Raw genomic sequence first — 19,655 nt, 5'->3', positions numbered from 1 at the left:
GCCTCTGTTAGAAAAAGAAACCAGTAAAGACATACGTATTTTAACATCCCTACTTTCCTTTCAAGGTTTGACATATTGAGAATTCATTTTCAACTTTACAGAGAAAGAGGGTAAATCTGTTTTTTTCCAGCCTAGCAAGACTTAAGATGTATTTCTTTTCATATTTTCATTATAATAGACCTCTAATAAAATGAACGATGTAGTCCAATTTCCTGTAGAAGTTAACATCCACAGAAATTGGCCTAAGTTCAACATTAACACTGTTTTAAAGTGCAGAGCTTTCCCCTCCCCCTACCTGCCTACTCCATCCCCAGCTATATTCTTTTAAAAACCCTGGATACTCTTGAGAAGACGATGGGCAAGGCAAATATGTTCTGTTTATGTATCATTTTGAGGATATTTTTAGTGCTTTATTAGGGTTTGGAGTTATGGCTTAAAAATAATATGTAGGTGTACCCCAACTCAGAAAATTATTACATTATTTTTATCTCTGCTGTCTTGGAAAGGTAAGGCTGAATAAAGTACGTCTATTTAGTATAGAGGGCTTTTTTTTAAGTAAAACAGCAAGTACTAGTTTACTAATTAAGTTATATGCCTATTGCCTTGTTTTTTCCCTCTTGTTAACTTATTTCTCATTTGTAACTGTTTTTTAAACCAAGTATATACAAAAGGCATGCAGTTTTTTTTCCCCTTGAAACAAAATTTTAATATATTTAACTCTTTGGTCATCTTAGATAAAGAAAAAATGGATTCACTATGTACTCTGCAGATCTCTAGGTCATGATTGTGTTTATATATAATGATTTTCATTGAAATTATTTCTTCTGTATATGTTACGTTTATAATTTTTGTCTTCCTTTTGTGGGTGAGAGAAATTAAAATGTTTTGCCCAGTTTACTTTTACTGGCAGGAATAACCCAAGTAAGATTATCCTATCTTGAGGTCAGCGCCTAAACCCAACTAATTTTGATCTCGAAATTCAAAGAATGGGGGGGATTATATAGGTTAGCTGGCTCTCTCCCAAGCCTGAAACCTTTTGTAAGAGGAAGTAGAAAGCTATCATTAAGAAGCTTAAAAGGCAGATCATTTATCTTGTATTTATCTAATTTATGCATTACAAGTTTGTGATTATATTTAGATAGGTGAGATCTGGCCTGATCACAAGATCGTGACTGATTTGTTCATTTAACAGATGTTTATTGAATAATGTTCATGGGAGCATAACAAGAAGATAGAGTCCTTTTTCTAAGGGACTGACAGATAAATGGGAGAAGCAATCACTAGACAGTTTTAATTAGATGATACATGGCATATTAGAAGTATACGACATTACTGCAGAATCAACCCAGATTTGGAGGCCTAAAGAGTAAGTAGGAATTAGTTAAATGAAGAGGGACAGGGGGCTGGTATACCAGGCTATGGGCATAATGTTAGCAGTGAAAGGAAGCATCACGCATTCAGGGAAACCTAGAGAAGTTTGGTGTGCCTGGCTGTAGTGTGGGTGGGAGATGAGGCTAGAGAGGAGAGCAGGGGCTAGAAGATGAAAAGAGTTGTATTAGACAATAGAAAGTTAGTTCCTAGGTGGAAATTCATTCTGTGTACCAGACGTTTGACTTAAAAAAGCAATCATGTAACTCAGGCTTTATAAATCACGTATTAACTGCATTATTCTGCCTGTGGGTTAATACTGGCAACTGCAGATTTATCCCTGGGGATCCCCTTCAGTAGAGTGCAAGTGCTATACCATAAATAGTTCTGGGAGCATGGTTTCCTTTGTTCACATATAAGAATCTAAAGTCTAATTCCAGGTGGAAGTTTTCTAAAACTAGTCCTACTAAGTTATTTTACCGACCCAGTTAGGCAGAAAACTATCACCTCTTGGCTTGACGGAGGCTCTGAGTCATTAGCAGAGAATCTTAAGTCTTTTATATTAAGGTTCAGGGATGACAGGGTGAGACTACATACGTGTTCATACATTCCTCTGCTGTTTTCTTAAAGCTGTCATCCAGCTTAAGTTGTAGATGGGGAGAACTCGTACAGCAGTAAGTAGGTTTTAGATGTAATTTTTCTGGAGCCTTTTGTCTGTATTATTTTGGAATTTATCTAAATCTAAAGTGTGCTCATGTAATAATGGGATTTTATTAATCTGATCAAGTAAGCCAAACAGTTTTCATGATTGAAAACAGGAGGAAATTTTTCTTGGTAGAAATTCTTTGTCAGAGTACAGAGCCTCAGCATTTATGAGGAAGAACTTTTAGATGTTATACCACCTGTGCGATTGTTAGAATCTTTCTTTAGATCAACTGACTTTAAAAAAAAAAAAAAAGCATTTTATTTGAAGAGGAAACTTCAAATTACTACCATATCAGAAGAACCATTATTATTTGCCATAAATAGAAGATAAGAGTAAAAGCGAATAAACTAAAATAAAAATACTGACTCCACACCTGTTTTCTGCTTTCAAAAGGAAGGTTTGGCAAATGCTAAAGAATTTCCAAAGGGTTATTGAGACCTTTCTTTTCATTGGAAAGGGGCTAGCTTTCTCATTATGCAATTCAGTTATCTAGTACCATATTTCATTACCACTTAATGTCTTCTCACACTTTGGGAAATCTTCTTTAATAGGGTATATCTTCAAGTCCTCTAAAATAGAGGCGTTTTGCAAATATAAACTAACAAAATAGAAAAAAGAGAAAAAATGGCAAGATGTCCATTAACTATCTTACTCTCTCTCCCTTTTTATCTGTGTTGAATTGGGAGAAACTAAAGTTAGCAGATAGCCAAACTAGCCTAGCTTTTGTTTGTAAATGTAGCTACAGTTTAGAATGGTATTGTGGTTCTTATCATCACCTTAAAAGTTTTACAAAAAGTAGTTGGTTTTTAACTTAACATGCTTCTCTTCCTTTTTGTTTTTTACTTCCCTGATTGCTAAGATACCCAGGGCCCTCTCTGGGCCCTCTGTCTGGTTGAAGCACTTTCTAACCAGGTCTGTCCTGCTGTTCCAGGATTTTCCCCTTTTTGTTTAAGACAGACCTCTTATTTCAGAATACTTTCCTAAGTATGGATATGATAATTTATATAAAAAAAAGGAAATGGCCCTTTAGCCTTACAAGGGGGCACTTGTATTTTAATATAAGAGTAACTCAAGTAATTCTTGATGAAGGAGTGTATAGGAGCTGTATTAGGTGGGTTGCCTTTTACGTCATGCTCCCTTTTCGGTGGTCGGCCGGCGGGAGTAGCCCAGGTAGAATCATTACTGCAGTTACATTACCGAACTCTCTGTGCGTCCAAAGGCTTCAGTGAGAAGAACTGCTTAGAGGAGGAGTATGGGATGGCTCAGTGGCACAACGCCATGGGAATGCTTTGTATGCCTGATAGTTCTGTAATTACTGAGTTTTTGCTGCTATGTATAATAATATATTGTGTGACATGTATAGTTATATATGCACGTGTATATCAACACACATCTGAAAAGTAGCTTCTAAAGTTTAATTTTTGAATAATAAACTTTAAGGCATGTTTCATATTTCCCTTACTTATAATTATACCTTAATAATAAAATGATATCTCTTATGGGTGAAGGTTAGTTTGATAATTACAGCACTTTGATACGGTTGGTATTTAGTATAAACGAGAGCACTACTCAAGTAATGAATGTACTTCTAGTTTATTATGTTCATCTTTCCTGGCTTATCTGCTAAATTAACCTTTTGACATGGCAAGGTGACAACTAGGAGTGGTTTGTTGTGATTTAGTGTGTTTTTAAAAAGTTGACAGGGGTTGACCTAGTGGCGTAGTGGTTAAGTTCGCGCACTCCACTTTGGCTGCCCAGGGTTCGTGGGTTTGGATCCGCGGCATAGACCTTCACATCTCTCATCAAACTGTGCTATGGTGGTGGCCCACATGCAAAGTAGAGGAAGATTGGCACAGGTGTTATCTCAGGGCCAATCTTCATCACCAAAAACAAAAAACAAAAAAAAAAGGACATTTCCTTAGACAGTTGTTAAATATTTACTGTGCAAATTGCATTAAGAGCTTCCTTAAAGATGATAATATTTTAATATTCTTTTATTCATGATTCTATATTGTTATTACCTACTACCTCTCCTAATACATCCTTTCAAAATTCACACTTCTTAATAACTGCATAGAGTTAATTTGAGTCTAATGGTTAACATGGATAAACTGATCAAAATTGCTGTTGGCTGATTGCCAGTAAGCATTTAGATGAAGATAAATCAAGCATAACATTCCTTTTGGAAGCACAGAATGCTGTGCAAAGCGTATCACTTCAAAATAAAGAATTTTCCATTCAACACTCTCCAACTTCTGTCTGCAGCAGACAAGATTAAAGGTAATTAATTATCGGAAATTTTTCAGAAATCAATTTTTTTAATATATATGACATATTTTGTACATTAGTCTCGTAGAATTTTGAAAGCATACCTTAACTATACCTCTAAGGTTGCCATCATCTATCACTTAAAACCTAAACAGTATTGGAACATTTTAGGATGCTGTCATCAGGAAACTTTTTTTCCTTGTTCCACTGAAATTTTTTTATAATAGTTTGAACAAAAATGGGGAAACAGTTGATTAAACCATAAATATTGGTTCTGTTTAAAACTTCATTTGCCTCAGTAATATTAAGTGGTTTATTTACGTTATTTCAGAGAAATTGTTCAAAAGCCACCTTAGTAATCATTTCAATGGAGAGATTGAAGGACTTCCAAAATAATAAAAAGCTCTTCTTATTTCTTTGCTTGTCTACTTCCATACTAGGCACTTAAGAAGAACAAACATTTAGTGTTCATCCATGAAGGACTTACATTCTAAGTGGAATTTACTCCCTTGGCTAGTGTTTGGAAACTTTTATTACCATATACGTTTCATTTTTCAGATGCCCTCAGTGTAGCAATATTAACCCTTTTCTTTTTTTGTGAGGAAGATTGTCTCTGAGCTAACATCTGTGCCAATCTTCCTCCATTTGCCTGGGATGCCGCCACAACGTGGCTTGGTGAGCAGTGCTTGGTTCATGCCCAGGATCCAAACCTGTGAACCCCAGGCCGCTGAAGCAGAGTGCATGAAATTAACCACCATGCCACCAGGTTGGCCTAACCTTTTTATTTTTTACCTAATGCAGAAAGAATTTACCAACTTTTCATTTATTTTATCCAAAAGTCTTAATTCTTGCCTTTTTTCTTTAGCTTTCTAGTTTAATGAGTTTTGTGTTTAATACTTTAAATCATTAGGCTTACAAGCAGTGGGAAGAAATAGTTCCCTAGGAGCCAAAAGAGAGGTAGAGGGACAGAGGGAGGGAGTGCATTGAGAACGAGACAGCATGATACCAAAAGTCGGAGAGAAAGGCTGTATACAAAGTGTAAGCAGTGTTACACGCATGCCAAAGACAGTGTGATGAGATAGATGTTTATTGATGCTGAGTCCAAGGTCACTACCACTTACATGCATTATCAATTGTGTTATATGAGCTATATGTTTCAGGATGATTGCCGCTATCTTTATTATCTCAGACAAAATCTCAAGCAATCTTAATTGCTGAATTTGAAGTCTCTTGCTAAGTAAGATTTAGTTTATAACAAATCTTTCCTGACACATCATAGTAAATAACCTGTCTCATGTTTTTATCTTCAGGGTTTTAGAGCTGTAAGGGACTCTTTCAGGTAGTTCAGATCCCTCTGAAAAATAAGGTCCATAAATACTGTGATTTGTTCCAGGTTCTCTGATACTTAGTTGCAGAGCTCAGATCTCCTAATGTCCCAATCAAGTATATTTATCCACTGAATTAAACTTAAGTTCCAAAGAACAATTGGATTTGTGTATCAATAAATAATTAGAAATGGGAGAGATGGACTTGCTTCTGACTTAGCTTTGTATATTTAGGATATATAAAAAAAAGTTTTTAATGTTGACAATGAAGTAAAATTATTTTTAGTTGAAAAATTTGCTTTTGATAATTATAAAGTATATACAATAATGTGGATTCTATGAAGTTTTTCTTATGTTTCCTTTTACTCATCTTTTTTCATTCTCCTGAAGAATTTTTAAGTTAGCACTATGATAGGATATTAAGGCATATTTCCTTAGCTATGTGTAGCATTCAAGTTGTGCCTAAGTAATAATTACTGTATTAATTACTAAAGTAAACTAAGCTTCAATGTGTTTTGTGGTCTATCTAGTGCGTAAACAGGTAGCAACTTTCTATAATTATTTAAATAAAGAGTAAGGCAGCTTTACCTGTTTGATGTTTTTCTTGCTTCAAAGAATTAATAGAAACCATTCTTCTGAAAGTTTCTTAGTTATTGATGTATGTAGTTTTCCTCTCCTGTCTTTTCAAGCTGATCTGGTATCTACTTGCATAGATTAGGGCAATGTGTTGGTGATAAAATTGTTTCTTATTTGTTGCTAAAAGAAGCCTGTCACCACCTGAGAGGCTATTGTTTTCCGTCTCCTGAATTTTATTGTTGTCTTAATATACCTTATATTTCTAATATCTTTAGCTCCCTTGTCAAGAAGAAATTAAAGAGTTCATATAGCAATACTTCATATTTAAAGAATAAGCAAAAATACTCCCCTCTATTTATGACCAGTTATTGATCAGTATTTTATTTTAAACTCTTAAAAAAAGAAAGAACTTGAAAGTAACTCTCAATTACCTCCATTAATAAAGGGATTGTGGCATGGGTAACATAACATAATACTTTAAACGTTTATCTATATCATTTCCACTTGAATTGAAATATAATCTTGCAGTGTGAAAATTCATTCCGTTGCCCATGAAATAATCGCACTGTGAGATGTGACCCCTTTGGCTTTTACGTACCAGACCTGGTGAAATTCATCTCCTACTGGCCATTCCAACCTGTGTTATCTCAAAATGAAGTCAAAGTGTAACCATAGTAGTTTGGTTCAAACTTCATAGCTTCCTTGGAGCTGGAACAAAGGCAATTATTTTGTCTTTGATCTTCTATGCAGACTTTTCCTGCTGGACTCCAGTAGGCAAACAATCATATTTAGTATTTAATAGTTTCACCAAAAACTTGAAAGAGGGACTTGCTGTCAGTCAGATAGTCTTAATGGCTAATACGGATGTGACACAAATGTTGAGTATAAGGTCTTCTGGACATTGAACTTCTTAACAGCATTAAAGCAAGCATCTATTATTGCCATTTCCCTTAGCTATCTCGAAGAGTCTTTCTGGTGCAAAGAAGTTTATCATATTTTAAAATAACTGAATTCACTTGTAGAAATACCCAATTCCTTTTTATCTAACTAAGCAGTAAGATTAGTTGACCTCATCCTTAAAAGGCGTATTTTCTATCAAACTCTCTTATTTTAACTCCCTTAAGCTAGTTCCTCTAGGGCTTCAATCCTTTAAGAAAAAATTTGAATTCTAGCCCTCCTATTTGTTTCTGTTGGAAAAATATTTCCTGGTTTCTCCTCTTTTTCCTCTCTGCCTCTCAAACCTACACAATGAGAAAGGCTTGATTTCTTAGCCAAAAAGCATTTGTTGTAACCATATATGTTTTTTTAAGTTTCTGTTTTTGATGACCTTGAACAAGTTCAGTTGTTTATCAGCCTTTCACTTGGCGGTAGAGACAGTGATGCCAACATTTATTTTAATCTCTCTTCTTTGCCTCAGTTGGATTGTCCCTTAGTGAAGCTTATTATTTGTGGCAGCTCCATTCCACAATAGCACACAGTACTTTCATTATGTCCTGTGATGTTTAATCTGACCTAAAAATTATTATATTTTTTATCTAATCTAGAAATCAAGGTTTTATTTTTAAAGACTTCTCATACCTCTGTTTTGAATATTTCCTTCTCTCATACTGTTCATTTATTCTTGCCAAGACAAGAAAGATTTCATCTTCAACTTTCATTTAAATCATATTGAAAACTAAAACTTGTACTTCCGTTTGGAAAGAGTTTAAGTAAAAACAAAAGGGTATCTAGAGCTTTAAACTAATCATGGAAAGCATTTATGTTAATTAAAGAGGTCTTTGCCCCATTTACTGGTGCATTTAGAGAATTATTTTCAGATTTTCTGGAGACATTAGAAGCAAATAATTCTCCACAGTAATATATTTTTTAAAATCCTTCTGCTTACTTTTAATCTTAATTATTTTAAACTATAATTCTTGCAGAGAGCTTTAGAGCTGTGGAGTATGATATGATGCATTGTTTTATAAACATAGAAGTTTCATTCTCTTAGCGTTTTAGAATCTTCCTCTAGGATGCCAATTCTTAATAGTTCTGAATCTGAACATTTCAGCATGTAGTCTCCAGATTACTTCTTTAACGTGGCTCTGGTTTTTAAATGTTTATTTCAACTGTGTGATAGCTTTGACTTTAGAATTATGAGTGCAGGGGATTGAAGTGGTCTTTCCTAATGTTCTACCAAGAAAATAGCTATATAAGCTGTTTTCAGTTTATAGGTTATAAAGGAACATAATCTGATATTTTGTATTTAGTTTTACAAAATATCCGACTTAATTTGGGTGATAGTATTAGAAGAGGCAATTCAATATAATTGAATGCTGACTTATGGGGTTTTTTTTTCCCTTTTCACAAGAAAGATTTGCCCATTTTGCTCACATCCTAGTTCAGATTATGTGTCACAGAGCCAAAATTTGCTTTATATGTTAGCTATTTAGTTGGAATTCACAGTATAGTGGAAAATGTTTGCAGATAATTCTGTGCAATAGTAGAAACTTCAGTTGATTCCTCGTATTTCTTCAGGGCAGTGATCACAACCAGATTCAACGTATGCACAAAGCAGCGGATACCATGGTAGCGGCCGTCGCTGATTGCTTTTACCATGTTGGATCCATTGTCAGTCTCAAAGACCTACTTCCAGCTAGGTGCCTTGAACTCAAATAGCTTTTCACACAGACTTCAGGATGTGAGCGAAGGTATGGCCTTTTTTCATGAGCTGGGCCTACATATGGGTTGACAGTAACCTGCAACTTTTAATAGAAAAGAGACTACTGGCTATAGTTTAATGTCAGACAATGACTAGTTGTAGTCATCATTAGGGAGGTAGTTTGTTCTTCATATATTTAAAGTACTCATGTTTCGGACATTATCCCTTTTTTCCCTGTATGTTTTTGTCAAAAAAAACTATCCACATAAAAATTTCTCATTAGAACCTGGTGTAAAGCTCTAAGATATATCTGCTTTATGATTCCACCACTGTCTTCATTTTGAGATGTATTTGGTCATTTCTTTCATATATTTGGTGTAAAAAATATTTTTTAAACTTCTATGGATTTTTGCACTTTTTCTAACATTTTTTCTTTTGTGGTCAAAAAAATACAAAATTTATCATCCTATTTGCACTATTTTAATAGTAGGGATTGCTCCTACTAGTCTTCTTTTGAAAACTGGAATTAGAAAATTGGTATTCATGATTAGGGCTTGAAATTTAGACTTAGTAGTTTTCCAAGAGTAACTTGCTCTAAATTGCATTGATACAGTTGACTCTCCACACCAGAGGTTCTTGTTTCTTCAAGGAGAAAATACCCTAATTCTGGAAAAATGAGCTTCACTCCTGTATCTTCTTTCTCTACTTGGCAAGATGTATTTCTTTAAGTGAAATCTTTATGGAAAGTACAGTGGATCAACTGATTGATGACAGATTTTAGGGTACCATCTTTATTTTATTATATCTGTAACCGTAACTCTTCTGTTTTCTGAAACTACTTACTGTTGCTTTCCTATTATGGTTCAGTGTCCCTATTATTTAAGAATTTTTTAAGCCCTGGGATTAGAAAGAGAATCATTTATAGTTGGGAAGAGAGAGTCCTTATAAATTAAAGGATGTACTGTCAAGCAGCTTATGCATTTCTCTTGACTCTCAGTGTTTGACACTAATTGTGAATAGCTACTGTTAAATTCAGAAGTTGAGAATCTGTTTGAGCTTGTCTACTAGAATCATGTTTTCATTAAGGAAATTGGTGGTCTCAACTTTGTTTCGTAGCTACAAAAGACAATATCGTGTTTGATTCTAGCAGTAAAAATGTTTGATATTTCATTCTTAAAACATTCATTCACTGTACTCTCATTACATACATATGCAAACATATATGTTCGTAGACACAGACACACAGATGTTGATGACTGAAATGATATACAGTCATGTGCTGCATAATGACATTTCAGTCAACAATGGACCAAATATACAATGGTGGTCCCATAAGATTAGTACCACGTAGCCTAGGTATGTAGTAGGCTATGCCATCTAGGTTTGTGTAAGTGCACTCTATGATGTTTGCACAAGGACGAAATCACCTAATGACGCATTTCTCAGAACATATCCCCGTCGTTAAGCAATGCCTGACTGTACAGTATAATATCTACCAAGTGGTTCCTAAGAGGAAAAGGAGAGTTGGCCATGTGTTCTCTGTGACTTCTTATACCTCAGGGAAGATAAGAAGACAGCATAAGAGAAAAGGCAATAACCAGGTGACATTATGCCTCTTCAGTTAGATCATCTCGTCAGGTGAGGTAGTATATACCTTATAGTCAAAAATATCTGTGGGTACTAGTTTTTTCACATACTATGGGAACCAGTTCAAAGCACATGCATAATACTGTATCCATTTACCCTTGCTATTCCACCTGAGTGGCTTTTCTTAATTTACCTCTTATTATCTACCTAAAGTTAAACACTGAGTTTCTTTTGAGCAGATTTTTGTCTTTGTGATAAAGAATGGTTCATTTGTACATAGACAACATGATATTTTTTTAAAGCCTCTTCTGCCTTCTGTTAGTCTTTTTATAGTTCTCTAAGGCTCCATGCTCACTTTGTGAAATAATGTTTTAATATAATAGCCAAGTCCTTTTGTGGTAGGTATACAACTAGAAAAATAAGTAATGTGTAGTTTAGATCATACCTTACCATGCAAATTTTAAACCCCTGTATTTATATGTGATTTCAGTTTGTTTTAGATTGTTTAATGAATTAACAAAGATGTAGATTTTTAGTATCTAAGAAGTAGTGTAATGATTATTTTGTGAACATGTGGTGAGAGTTGAAATAGAAAATTGATATTTAGTTGTTATTTTCAGTGAATCTTATAATAAAATACCACTGCATTCATCTAGAAAATTTAAAGAAACATTTTGATGCCTTATGCACAGAAATTTTACTGTAATACATCCTGTTATGATATACAATTTGATATAAAGTTATGTACATTTTAGACCCTGAATAGAGAATAATAGATGAGTATCTTTAAAATGATTATGCCCTAAAACTTAGTGTTTAAAAAATTTCCAGTTTATAGAAACACATTGTATTAAGACACCTAATAGTGAACCTGCATTTTACTCTGGAATTTCTCTTTTTCTTTCCCTTGGAAATTAATATACTCTGAATGAAATACAAATAGTATTAAAATAAAAAACTCCATGTGGTTCCTTGATCCCCAAGTCTTAAAAGAGAGAGGATAGACGTCTGTCATTTTTTAGATACAGAAGTGATTTCTCTACTTCTAGGTATTTATAATTACTGTAAGTATGTTTTTAAAAGTGTGGATCCAAGGACATATCAGGTATCTCAGTGTTTTAACAGTATGACATTTCTGCAATGTTTGTCTCTTGTATCTTTTTGCATTTGAAGGGAAAACCTACCCAAAACTTTATCATACTAGGCATTATTCTATGGTTTCAAAAGTAACAATGAATCTAATTTAAACAATCCTCAATATATATCAAGTATATGTCACATAAGATGCACACTACCATTTTGATTTTTAACTACTATTATTGACTTATAGAGATATTTATTTTTCAATCCTAAAGTCTTAATTTTCCTTGTATTTCTTTCCATATTAAAAAAAATTTTCAGATCTAAAAGAGAAAATGTTAAAACAGGAGTAAAACCAGATTCATCTGATCAAGAACCAGAAGGACTTACTCTTTTGGTACCAGACATCCAAAAGACGGCTGAAATTGTTTATGCAGCCACTACCAGTTTGCGGCAAGCAAATCAAGGTACAATACTATCCCTTTTATGCTGTTTCTTTTGATTCAAAGATGTTTCATTTACTTACTGAAAACTGCCTTTTTTTTCCCTCTATGTTAATGGTTTTCAAGCAAGTTCATTTACCTAAAAGTTTTGTTCTATGTCAGGTTTCCAAATTAATAATGAATAGTCTCTAATTTTAAAATATTTGCCTCTACCATGTCTGATTGCTAAGACTAAATTTAGTAGGCTGACAGCATGCATTATAAGTTTCTCTTTTCTTCCCATTGAAAGTCATGAAATTGAAAAATGCCATTGTGTTAGGTGGAAAATAGTACAGTAAGACTATGTGTGAGAATTTAGTGAAAATTGGTATTTTCATGTGTTAGCAACAGAAGATATAAATGATTCTGCATTATCCATTGCACTTCTGCTGTTTTTGCCTGAATGGATGAAACCTAATTAACATTTCAAGAATTTAAGCTTTAAAATTGATAAGGTTTTTTAAGCCCTATTAGTTATGTTTATGAAATAGAAAGAAATCTTTTATTCTTAAAATGGTACAATAGGAAGATAATTGTGAAGAGTTTGGTAATTTTTTGGAATTCAGAATTTGAACTCTAGAAGTTGTTTTTTGTTTTAATTTTGTAAAATGTATACTTACGTTATTTATCTTGAAATACAAATAACAGAAAAAAAACTAGGTGAATATTCAAAGAAGGTGGCTATGAAACCCAAACCTTTATCAGTATTGAAATCACTTGAAGAAAAATATGTGGCTGTTATGAAGAAATTACAGTTTGGTAAGTTGAAATTTTAATCTTTATTCAAATTTCATTTCACATTTTAAATAGTGCTATTGAAATGTGTTCTAGCAAATTAGAGATTTTAAAACTTGCTTGTACCATGAATTATTCATATTGTCTCGTGCACTCTCTGTGTGTGTGTGTATATATATACACACACACACACACATATGCACAGGAAAATTTTTATCATCTTTTTATCTCTTTGAATTTATATCTGTATTTATAGTTATATAAATCATAATTCAGTGGAAACCTAGGAAAAATGAAAAGCCAAATGTCTAACAAACAGGCAGAAGTGATTTCTTTCTTTACGTCTCCAGTTCTGGCCTGAAGGAAGCCAAGACCTGGGGCTTCGAACAAAGTCTGTTACTCCTACCATTTTAGAATTCCATGAGATTTACCTTTAGAAAATGTAGTTACGCATAGTTCATTTGTAGCCTTTCCCATTCCAAAACTCTTGACAAGTAAGGGCCAATGATAAGATCGTCGTTTTAGCGCCCCTCAAAGAACACTAAAATAGGAGTCAAAAAACATAGATTTTTGTCATACTGTCTTTGAAACCTCAGTATTAATCATTTGGCTTTTGTTCTACTTACCTCTCATGTTTGCAGTAAAAATCACATGAGATGGTAGATTTGACAGTGATAAAGCAGATCATTTTTATCAATGATAAAAAGATCAGGCAGATCTTTGCAAAGGTCTTGTTCGCCATTTTAAGATTAGAAGAGTTGAGGTGAGGGGCTAGCCCCGTGGTCGAGTGGTTAAGTTGGCGCGCTCCGCTGCAGGTGGCCCAGGGTTTCGTTGGTTCGAATCCTGGGCGTGGACATGGCACTGCTCATCAGACCACGCTGAGGCAGCGTCCCACATGCCACAACTAGAAGGACCCACAACAAAGAATATACAACTATGTACCGGGGGGCTTTGGGGAGGAAAAGGAAAAAATAAAATCTTTAAAAAGAAGAAGAAGAGTTGAGGTGAAGTATACTGATAGTCAGAAGGCATATAACAATTTTCCAAGGGATTCGTGTTTTTGGATAATTCTGCCAGCCATTGATAGATTTTGACCATTTTGTAATAAACACTTGAATTCAGGAAAATGTAATAAACCTCAAATTCATTCAACACTATATTAATAACTATAAATGATTACCAGAGTAGCAAAAATACTGTCTGCTACAGTCTTAAAGTTGTAAAAGACTAAGAGCAAATGCCGTACAAATAGAAAAATGAAACAGATATCCTCAAAGGGATATCATAAAAAGGAATAATCAGAATTATCAGGAAAGGGCACTCACAAGTATGATCATTACAGCCACACTCAACAACACAGGTATCAGGAAAAGTATGCTCAGAGTTTAAATAGACTTCATTTTTAAAGTCTCTCAAACGAAACCTTTGTAGTGATAAGTTAACGTATGTCGTTGCTGCAAATCTTTTTTGAAACTAAATCCACTATATCATGTAGAATAAAACACCTGAAGTAGACTGGAGATATATCAAGAGTTGTCAGAAGCATCGCATTCAAATTAAATATTGGATGTATACATCCACACGTTTTTTCTACACACAGTTAGAGGTAACTGTTGGTAACCTTGAAGCAAAATCAGCTGTTAGGTGGGTTTATCTTTAGCTTCGCGCTTCTGTATGCTTTTTCACTGTGACAACCTGTTTCCTCCAAAAGCATTCCCCTGTTCTCCTTCCTCCACCTCAGATTCAAAAGCTTAAAGAAGCTGCTTCTGCTTGTCTATTGGCTATGTGATTATGCTTTTATCCTGAATGAGATTTGGTCTGTGAGTGGCCCCAACTAGGTAACAGTGCATATCTGCTGAAACCTTTAATGCCTATTTCTGGATTAAAGGAGTGGAATTTTGAAACTCAAGTCAATGGACAGTAACTTTGTTGGGAAACCCCAGAAAGCATGCTTAGCTTAAAAATAAATCCTGAAGAAACTAAGACCTTTTTAGTATAACTCTCGTAGAGATGTCAGAAGGGCATTAATTGGTTGCTTCCCACTCACCCTATTAGACATAGCACTAGTTATTTGCCAAAACTAGATAGAGGGGAAGAACAAGCGCTCCATGGGCATGATATTTCTGGTCCAAGATTTTAAATAGCATTTTTTAAACCACCTATGATTTGCTGTTACTGCTCAGCTTTGGATTGACTAGTCTTTCATAATTTAAAAAAGCTTTGGATATCGTTACTAGATTTAATCTGCTTTTTATTCTTAATTTGATTTTGGATTTTGGATTTTTTTTTTTTTTAAAGATTTTATTTTTTCCTTTTTCTCCCCAAAGCCCCCCGGTACATAGTTGTGTATTCTTCGTTGTGGGTTCTTCTAGTTGTGGCATGTGGGACGCTGCCTCAGCGTGGTCTGACGAGCAGTGCCATGTCCGCGCCCAGGATTCGAACTAACGAAACACTGGGCCGCCTGCAGCGGAGCACGCGAACTTAACCACTCGGCCACGGGGCCAGCCCCGGATTTTGGATTTTTATTAATGTTTTTTGCCCTTCTTTAATGTATATAATTTGCAAACTTCAATTTCCTGTTCAATGTTTAGAGTGCTAGCCAGGAGTGGAGGTGTCAGGAATAGGGTTGGGGAGAGAGAAGAGGGGATTCTTTCCAACCAAGGATTGGCTTCCTCCTACATGGAAAACATTCCTGCCTTGGGGGTGGGAGTGGGTCAAAAAATTATATGGATTATTTTATATATTTATATAGTTAATTTTGTATAATCTTAGTTTATCATTGAAAACCTGGTTTTGGCTTTTCAGAAATCTTTTAAAAGTGATTATTTTTCTCTTCTATTTTTACTGTTAGAGTTTATCAATCCTGAAAAGACGCAGTGGGATATAACTATCACTTGTGTTCTGATGTTGTATAATACCTTTTTCTCTTAGAAATTTTTCCATAATCTTTGCCACGCAGATTTCTCCTTTTTATACTTTACTTTGGGGTTTGGTTAGTTTCTAATGATATTACAGCCTTTTGCCCCACTCAGTTTGGCAATCTAGTCTGTTCCTCTCACTCTAAGTATGTTAACATGCTTTTTAAACAGTACTCCTGAAGAAGCATTTTATTGAAAATTCCTTTTTTGTGAGTAGTAAAATAAAAGCTTTATTTGGTTTATATGAATTTGATTGAATGTTACTAAGATTCTTTATAGCTTTTTGGACTCTCATTAGTTTCTATAGTATTTTATTAAATCATTCTGTGTTACTTATTGTTGCATAAAAAATTACTCCCAAAACTTAGATGCTTCAAACCTTTATTATATCACAGTTTCCCAGGGTCAGGAATTCGGGAATGGTTCAGCTCACTGGTTCTGGCTTAGGGTCTCTCATTAGGTTGCAGTCAAGATGGTGACTGGAGCGTCAGTCAAGTGAAGGCTTCACTAAGTCAGAAGGCTTCAGTGCTTTCCAGATCACTCATGTGGCTGTTGATAGAAGGCCTCAACTCCTTCCCATGTGGACCTCTCCATAGGATTTCTTGAGTGTCTTCACAAATCATATCTGACTTCTCTGAGAGAGAGCCAACAGGAAGCCGCACTGCCTTTTGTGATGTAGTCTTGGGAGTCGTACACATTGCTTTTGCTTCATTGATTAGAAGCAAGTCACTAAGTCTAGCCCATACTCAAGGAAAAGGGAATTAATTTCTACCTTTTGAAGAGACTGTCAAAGAATTTGTCAAAGTATTTTATACCAGCAATCTTCTATTAGGAAAATAACAAGTTTGTTCTAAGATTCTTAGAAGAAAAGTTTCCTGAAATATGTTTGTATATGTGTTGGAATTAAATATTTTATTGAACTTTAGGTTTTGGTTCACTTAGGTCATATACAAATGTATATTAATGGCTTTAAAAAACATACTGTAATGTTCATGTAATTGGAGCTGTTTAGCTACATTCCATCTCTGTATGTTCTTTAGCTCTTTCAATCCAAAAAGCTTTATTTCATCAATATGAGTGTGCTTATGCTTCTAAAGTGTATGAGAGATTCTGATTCAAAATTATTACCTCTAATTAAGAAATTTGGAGTCATATGTCAGAGCCCTTGATTAATGTTACCCAGACAGGAAGCTGCTCTCATACCAGGTAAAATCATAAACTCTCCATGTTGGATATGACTTCAAACATAATTGACTTTTGATACCCATTGACTTTTGGGATAATGTAGAATAATTCAGAAAAAATACATGTTCTCTGTTGAGTTTTTTTTAATAAACTGCATTTTCTACCTTATATATCAAACATTTTTCAGTATCATGATTCTTCTACAATTTGATATTTATTGACTGCTTAATATCTATCACATGATGTACTATGATTTGTTTAACCAGTAACTGGACCTTTAGGTTGTTTCCAGTTTTTCAGTAATATATGCAACATCTCAGAGGCCATCATTATGTATAAACAGTTATATGATAAAGAAGTTTCCTCCAGGCATGGGAATGGGCTCATTTGTGTTTGTGTCTGGTGGAGTGCTATTTATACAATTTAAGGGAAATTTATCCCTGTAGTATGTGAAAGGCAGCAGAATCAGGCAGATAAAAACTCCAGTTTACAAGTTTACTGATAGAAATTAGTCAGTAGTCATGCTGAGACATAGTCCATTTGATCAGTAACAGTATTATATGTATTGTGTGATAAAGTAAGCTTTTAGCATTGCTTCTTAAATTAGATTCTACTTGAACAGAATTGGTAATAGTTTCTACAAGAAATGAACTAAGAGTTCCTTTTTTTCTCTGAAGGATTTGTTAAATAAAGATTGTGGGAGTCGTATTTTAAACACTGTAGTGCACAGACCTCTAACATTGATTATAGGTCTTTCCCTCTTTTTCTAGATTATCAGCTCCTCGAAGGCAGATATAGTTTCCTATTTATCATTTAACCCAAATAGCCTAGCCTAGGACCTTGCACTTAGTAAGTTCTTGGTAAAATTTAATGCATTCATGTTAATTACAATTTTATAACATTAATGTTCTTCCAAATATTTAGAATTGTATGAACACAAAATCAAAAATTATCATTGCTTCTAATGACAGTATTTGCCTTAATAGGTGGCTTGGGTTTAGGGTTATAATTTATTTAAATATTTTTGTTTTAATCCATTAGTGGAGTTGGATTACTCTGAATTAGAGAGAAATTTCAAATTCACTGTTTTCTTTCTGTTGTATATGTACATAGCTTATAAGTAAAGAATAACTTTAAGTCCTTCCAAATCTGCCTAAATAAATAAAGAATTAGCCCATTAATTATTTTCTGTCAAAGTGCCTAGAAGATTACCCTAATAATCTTCTTTTATTCTGTTAATTTAAATTCCAGAAGTAATGCAAGAGTAAACTTCAGCCTGGCATTTCTGTTTTGTGGTTTCAAATCAGTGAAAATATGTAAAGACTTATTTTATTTTTTAAAAATGAAATATAAGGAGAATACTTTCGGCATTTCACGTTCTGAATTATTTTGGCAAAAATATTATATACCACTCATTTTGAGAATAAATTATCTGCTACTTTGTATTGTCATTAGCTACTTGATATAATATAATCTATCAGCATGTCCACACAGTAGATTAAAAACCATTTTCTTACTTTTGCTTCTATTACATATTCCATCCATCTAACAGTAGGTGTTACATAAACATTTATTGTATGCTGTTCTTCCACATTGCGGTATTCTCTGTTTGGTGTGGAAGAAGGACAAGAGATTTATTTATGTTTTCTATTTATGTTTTTTATCATTATAGCAACTTATCCTCCATTCTAGTTCCTTTTTTTTTTTAAGTGTTTTTTCCTTCTTTTTCTTCTTTTAGACACGTTTGAGATGGTTTCTGAAGATGAAGATGGGAAATTGGGTTTTAAAGTAAATTACCACTACATGTCTCAGGTGAAAAATGCAAATGATGCAAACAGTGCTGCCAGAGCCCGCCGCCTGGCCCAGGAAGCTGTGACACTTTCAACCTCACTGCCTCTTTCATCATCTTCTAGTGTGTTTGTGCGCTGTGATGAGGAGCGACTTGACATCATGAAGGTAGAAAAAACAACTTTTTCCCCTGTCTCCCTGGCTAATCTGCTTATTCAAATATTCATACAAAACACTAGAAATGCATGAATTTTAATAAGTTCAATAAAGACATCCGTGAAAGGAGTCCTTTTCTAATGTTAGTTCAAAGTATATGGATGAGACTGCTGTTCAAAATAAAGATTTAGAAGAAAATACCAAAATACCCTCCTTGAGCAGAGGCTGTGCACAGCCTGTCATAGTTTTAGAGCATAGTATCAAACGTTTTAAGGCTGGTCAGTAGAAAAAAAGTTATAGGATTTCTTCCTTGTCATCCAAGATACTTCTCTGTTTTATACTATCAGTCTTCAAAAATGACTCTTTTTGTTCTTTTGTAGGAAATTTATGTATATACAGATCCATAAGATCTGTGAATTAAGTAATGATAATATAATGATAAATAACCTACACCTTTATGTTTTAACACTGTGGTGGTCTGGCCTTAAAATTCAAGAGATTGCTGCAGCAAGAAAATTTTAAAGATGTGACACCTGGGGGCGGGTGGGGAAGCTTTCTTTACATTTATGAATTAATTCCTGGGTTAAATGTTCAAGCTTCCTTAGATACACAACTGAAACTATTGACTGATTGATTTGAGGAAGATTTTTTGTTTGCTTGCTTTTTCACTTGATGTTTTGGATAATTTCTTAGTAGAAGTCTCATAGACTCTGCCTATTTGGCCACACTCTTACCTGCTCCTTATTACAAACAATAGAGCCAATTATAGGATGATTGCCTAGCAAAATATTTTATCACTAAATGGACCACATAAAATTACTTTATCTCTGTTAAGCATTA

At 34.2% G+C, this 19,655-nt stretch overlaps 1 protein-coding gene across 17 annotated transcripts in view; it reads left to right on the top strand.

Moving 5' to 3' along the window:
- BIRC6 (baculoviral IAP repeat containing 6) overlaps positions 1–19,655 on the top strand; it is a 223,946-nt gene that overhangs the window by 188,899 nt on the left and 15,392 nt on the right. For 15 of the 17 annotated variants that reach the window (XR_011504108.1, XM_070512298.1, XM_070512296.1 and 12 more), the window contains 3 exons: positions 11,873–12,018; positions 12,682–12,792; positions 18,610–18,827. Coding sequence is in view for 14 of the 17 variants with exons in the window: in XM_070512298.1 (XP_070368399.1) it covers positions 11,873–12,018; positions 12,682–12,792; positions 18,610–18,827 (475 nt within the window). In the remaining 3 variants the exon portion in view is untranslated. Of the gene's footprint in view, positions 1–8,760; positions 8,934–9,497; positions 9,514–11,872; positions 12,019–12,681; positions 12,793–18,609; positions 18,828–19,655 lie in introns of those variants that run through there. The other 2 variants (XR_011504109.1, XR_011504110.1) reach the window with 2 other exon arrangements.

The sequence above is a fragment of the Equus asinus genome, chromosome 6 (assembly GCF_041296235.1).
Source record: "Equus asinus isolate D_3611 breed Donkey chromosome 6, EquAss-T2T_v2, whole genome shotgun sequence".
Lineage (NCBI taxonomy): Eukaryota > Metazoa > Chordata > Mammalia > Perissodactyla > Equidae > Equus > Equus asinus.
Note: the sequence above shows the minus strand (reverse complement) of the source record. Positions and strands in the feature narration are given on the sequence as shown.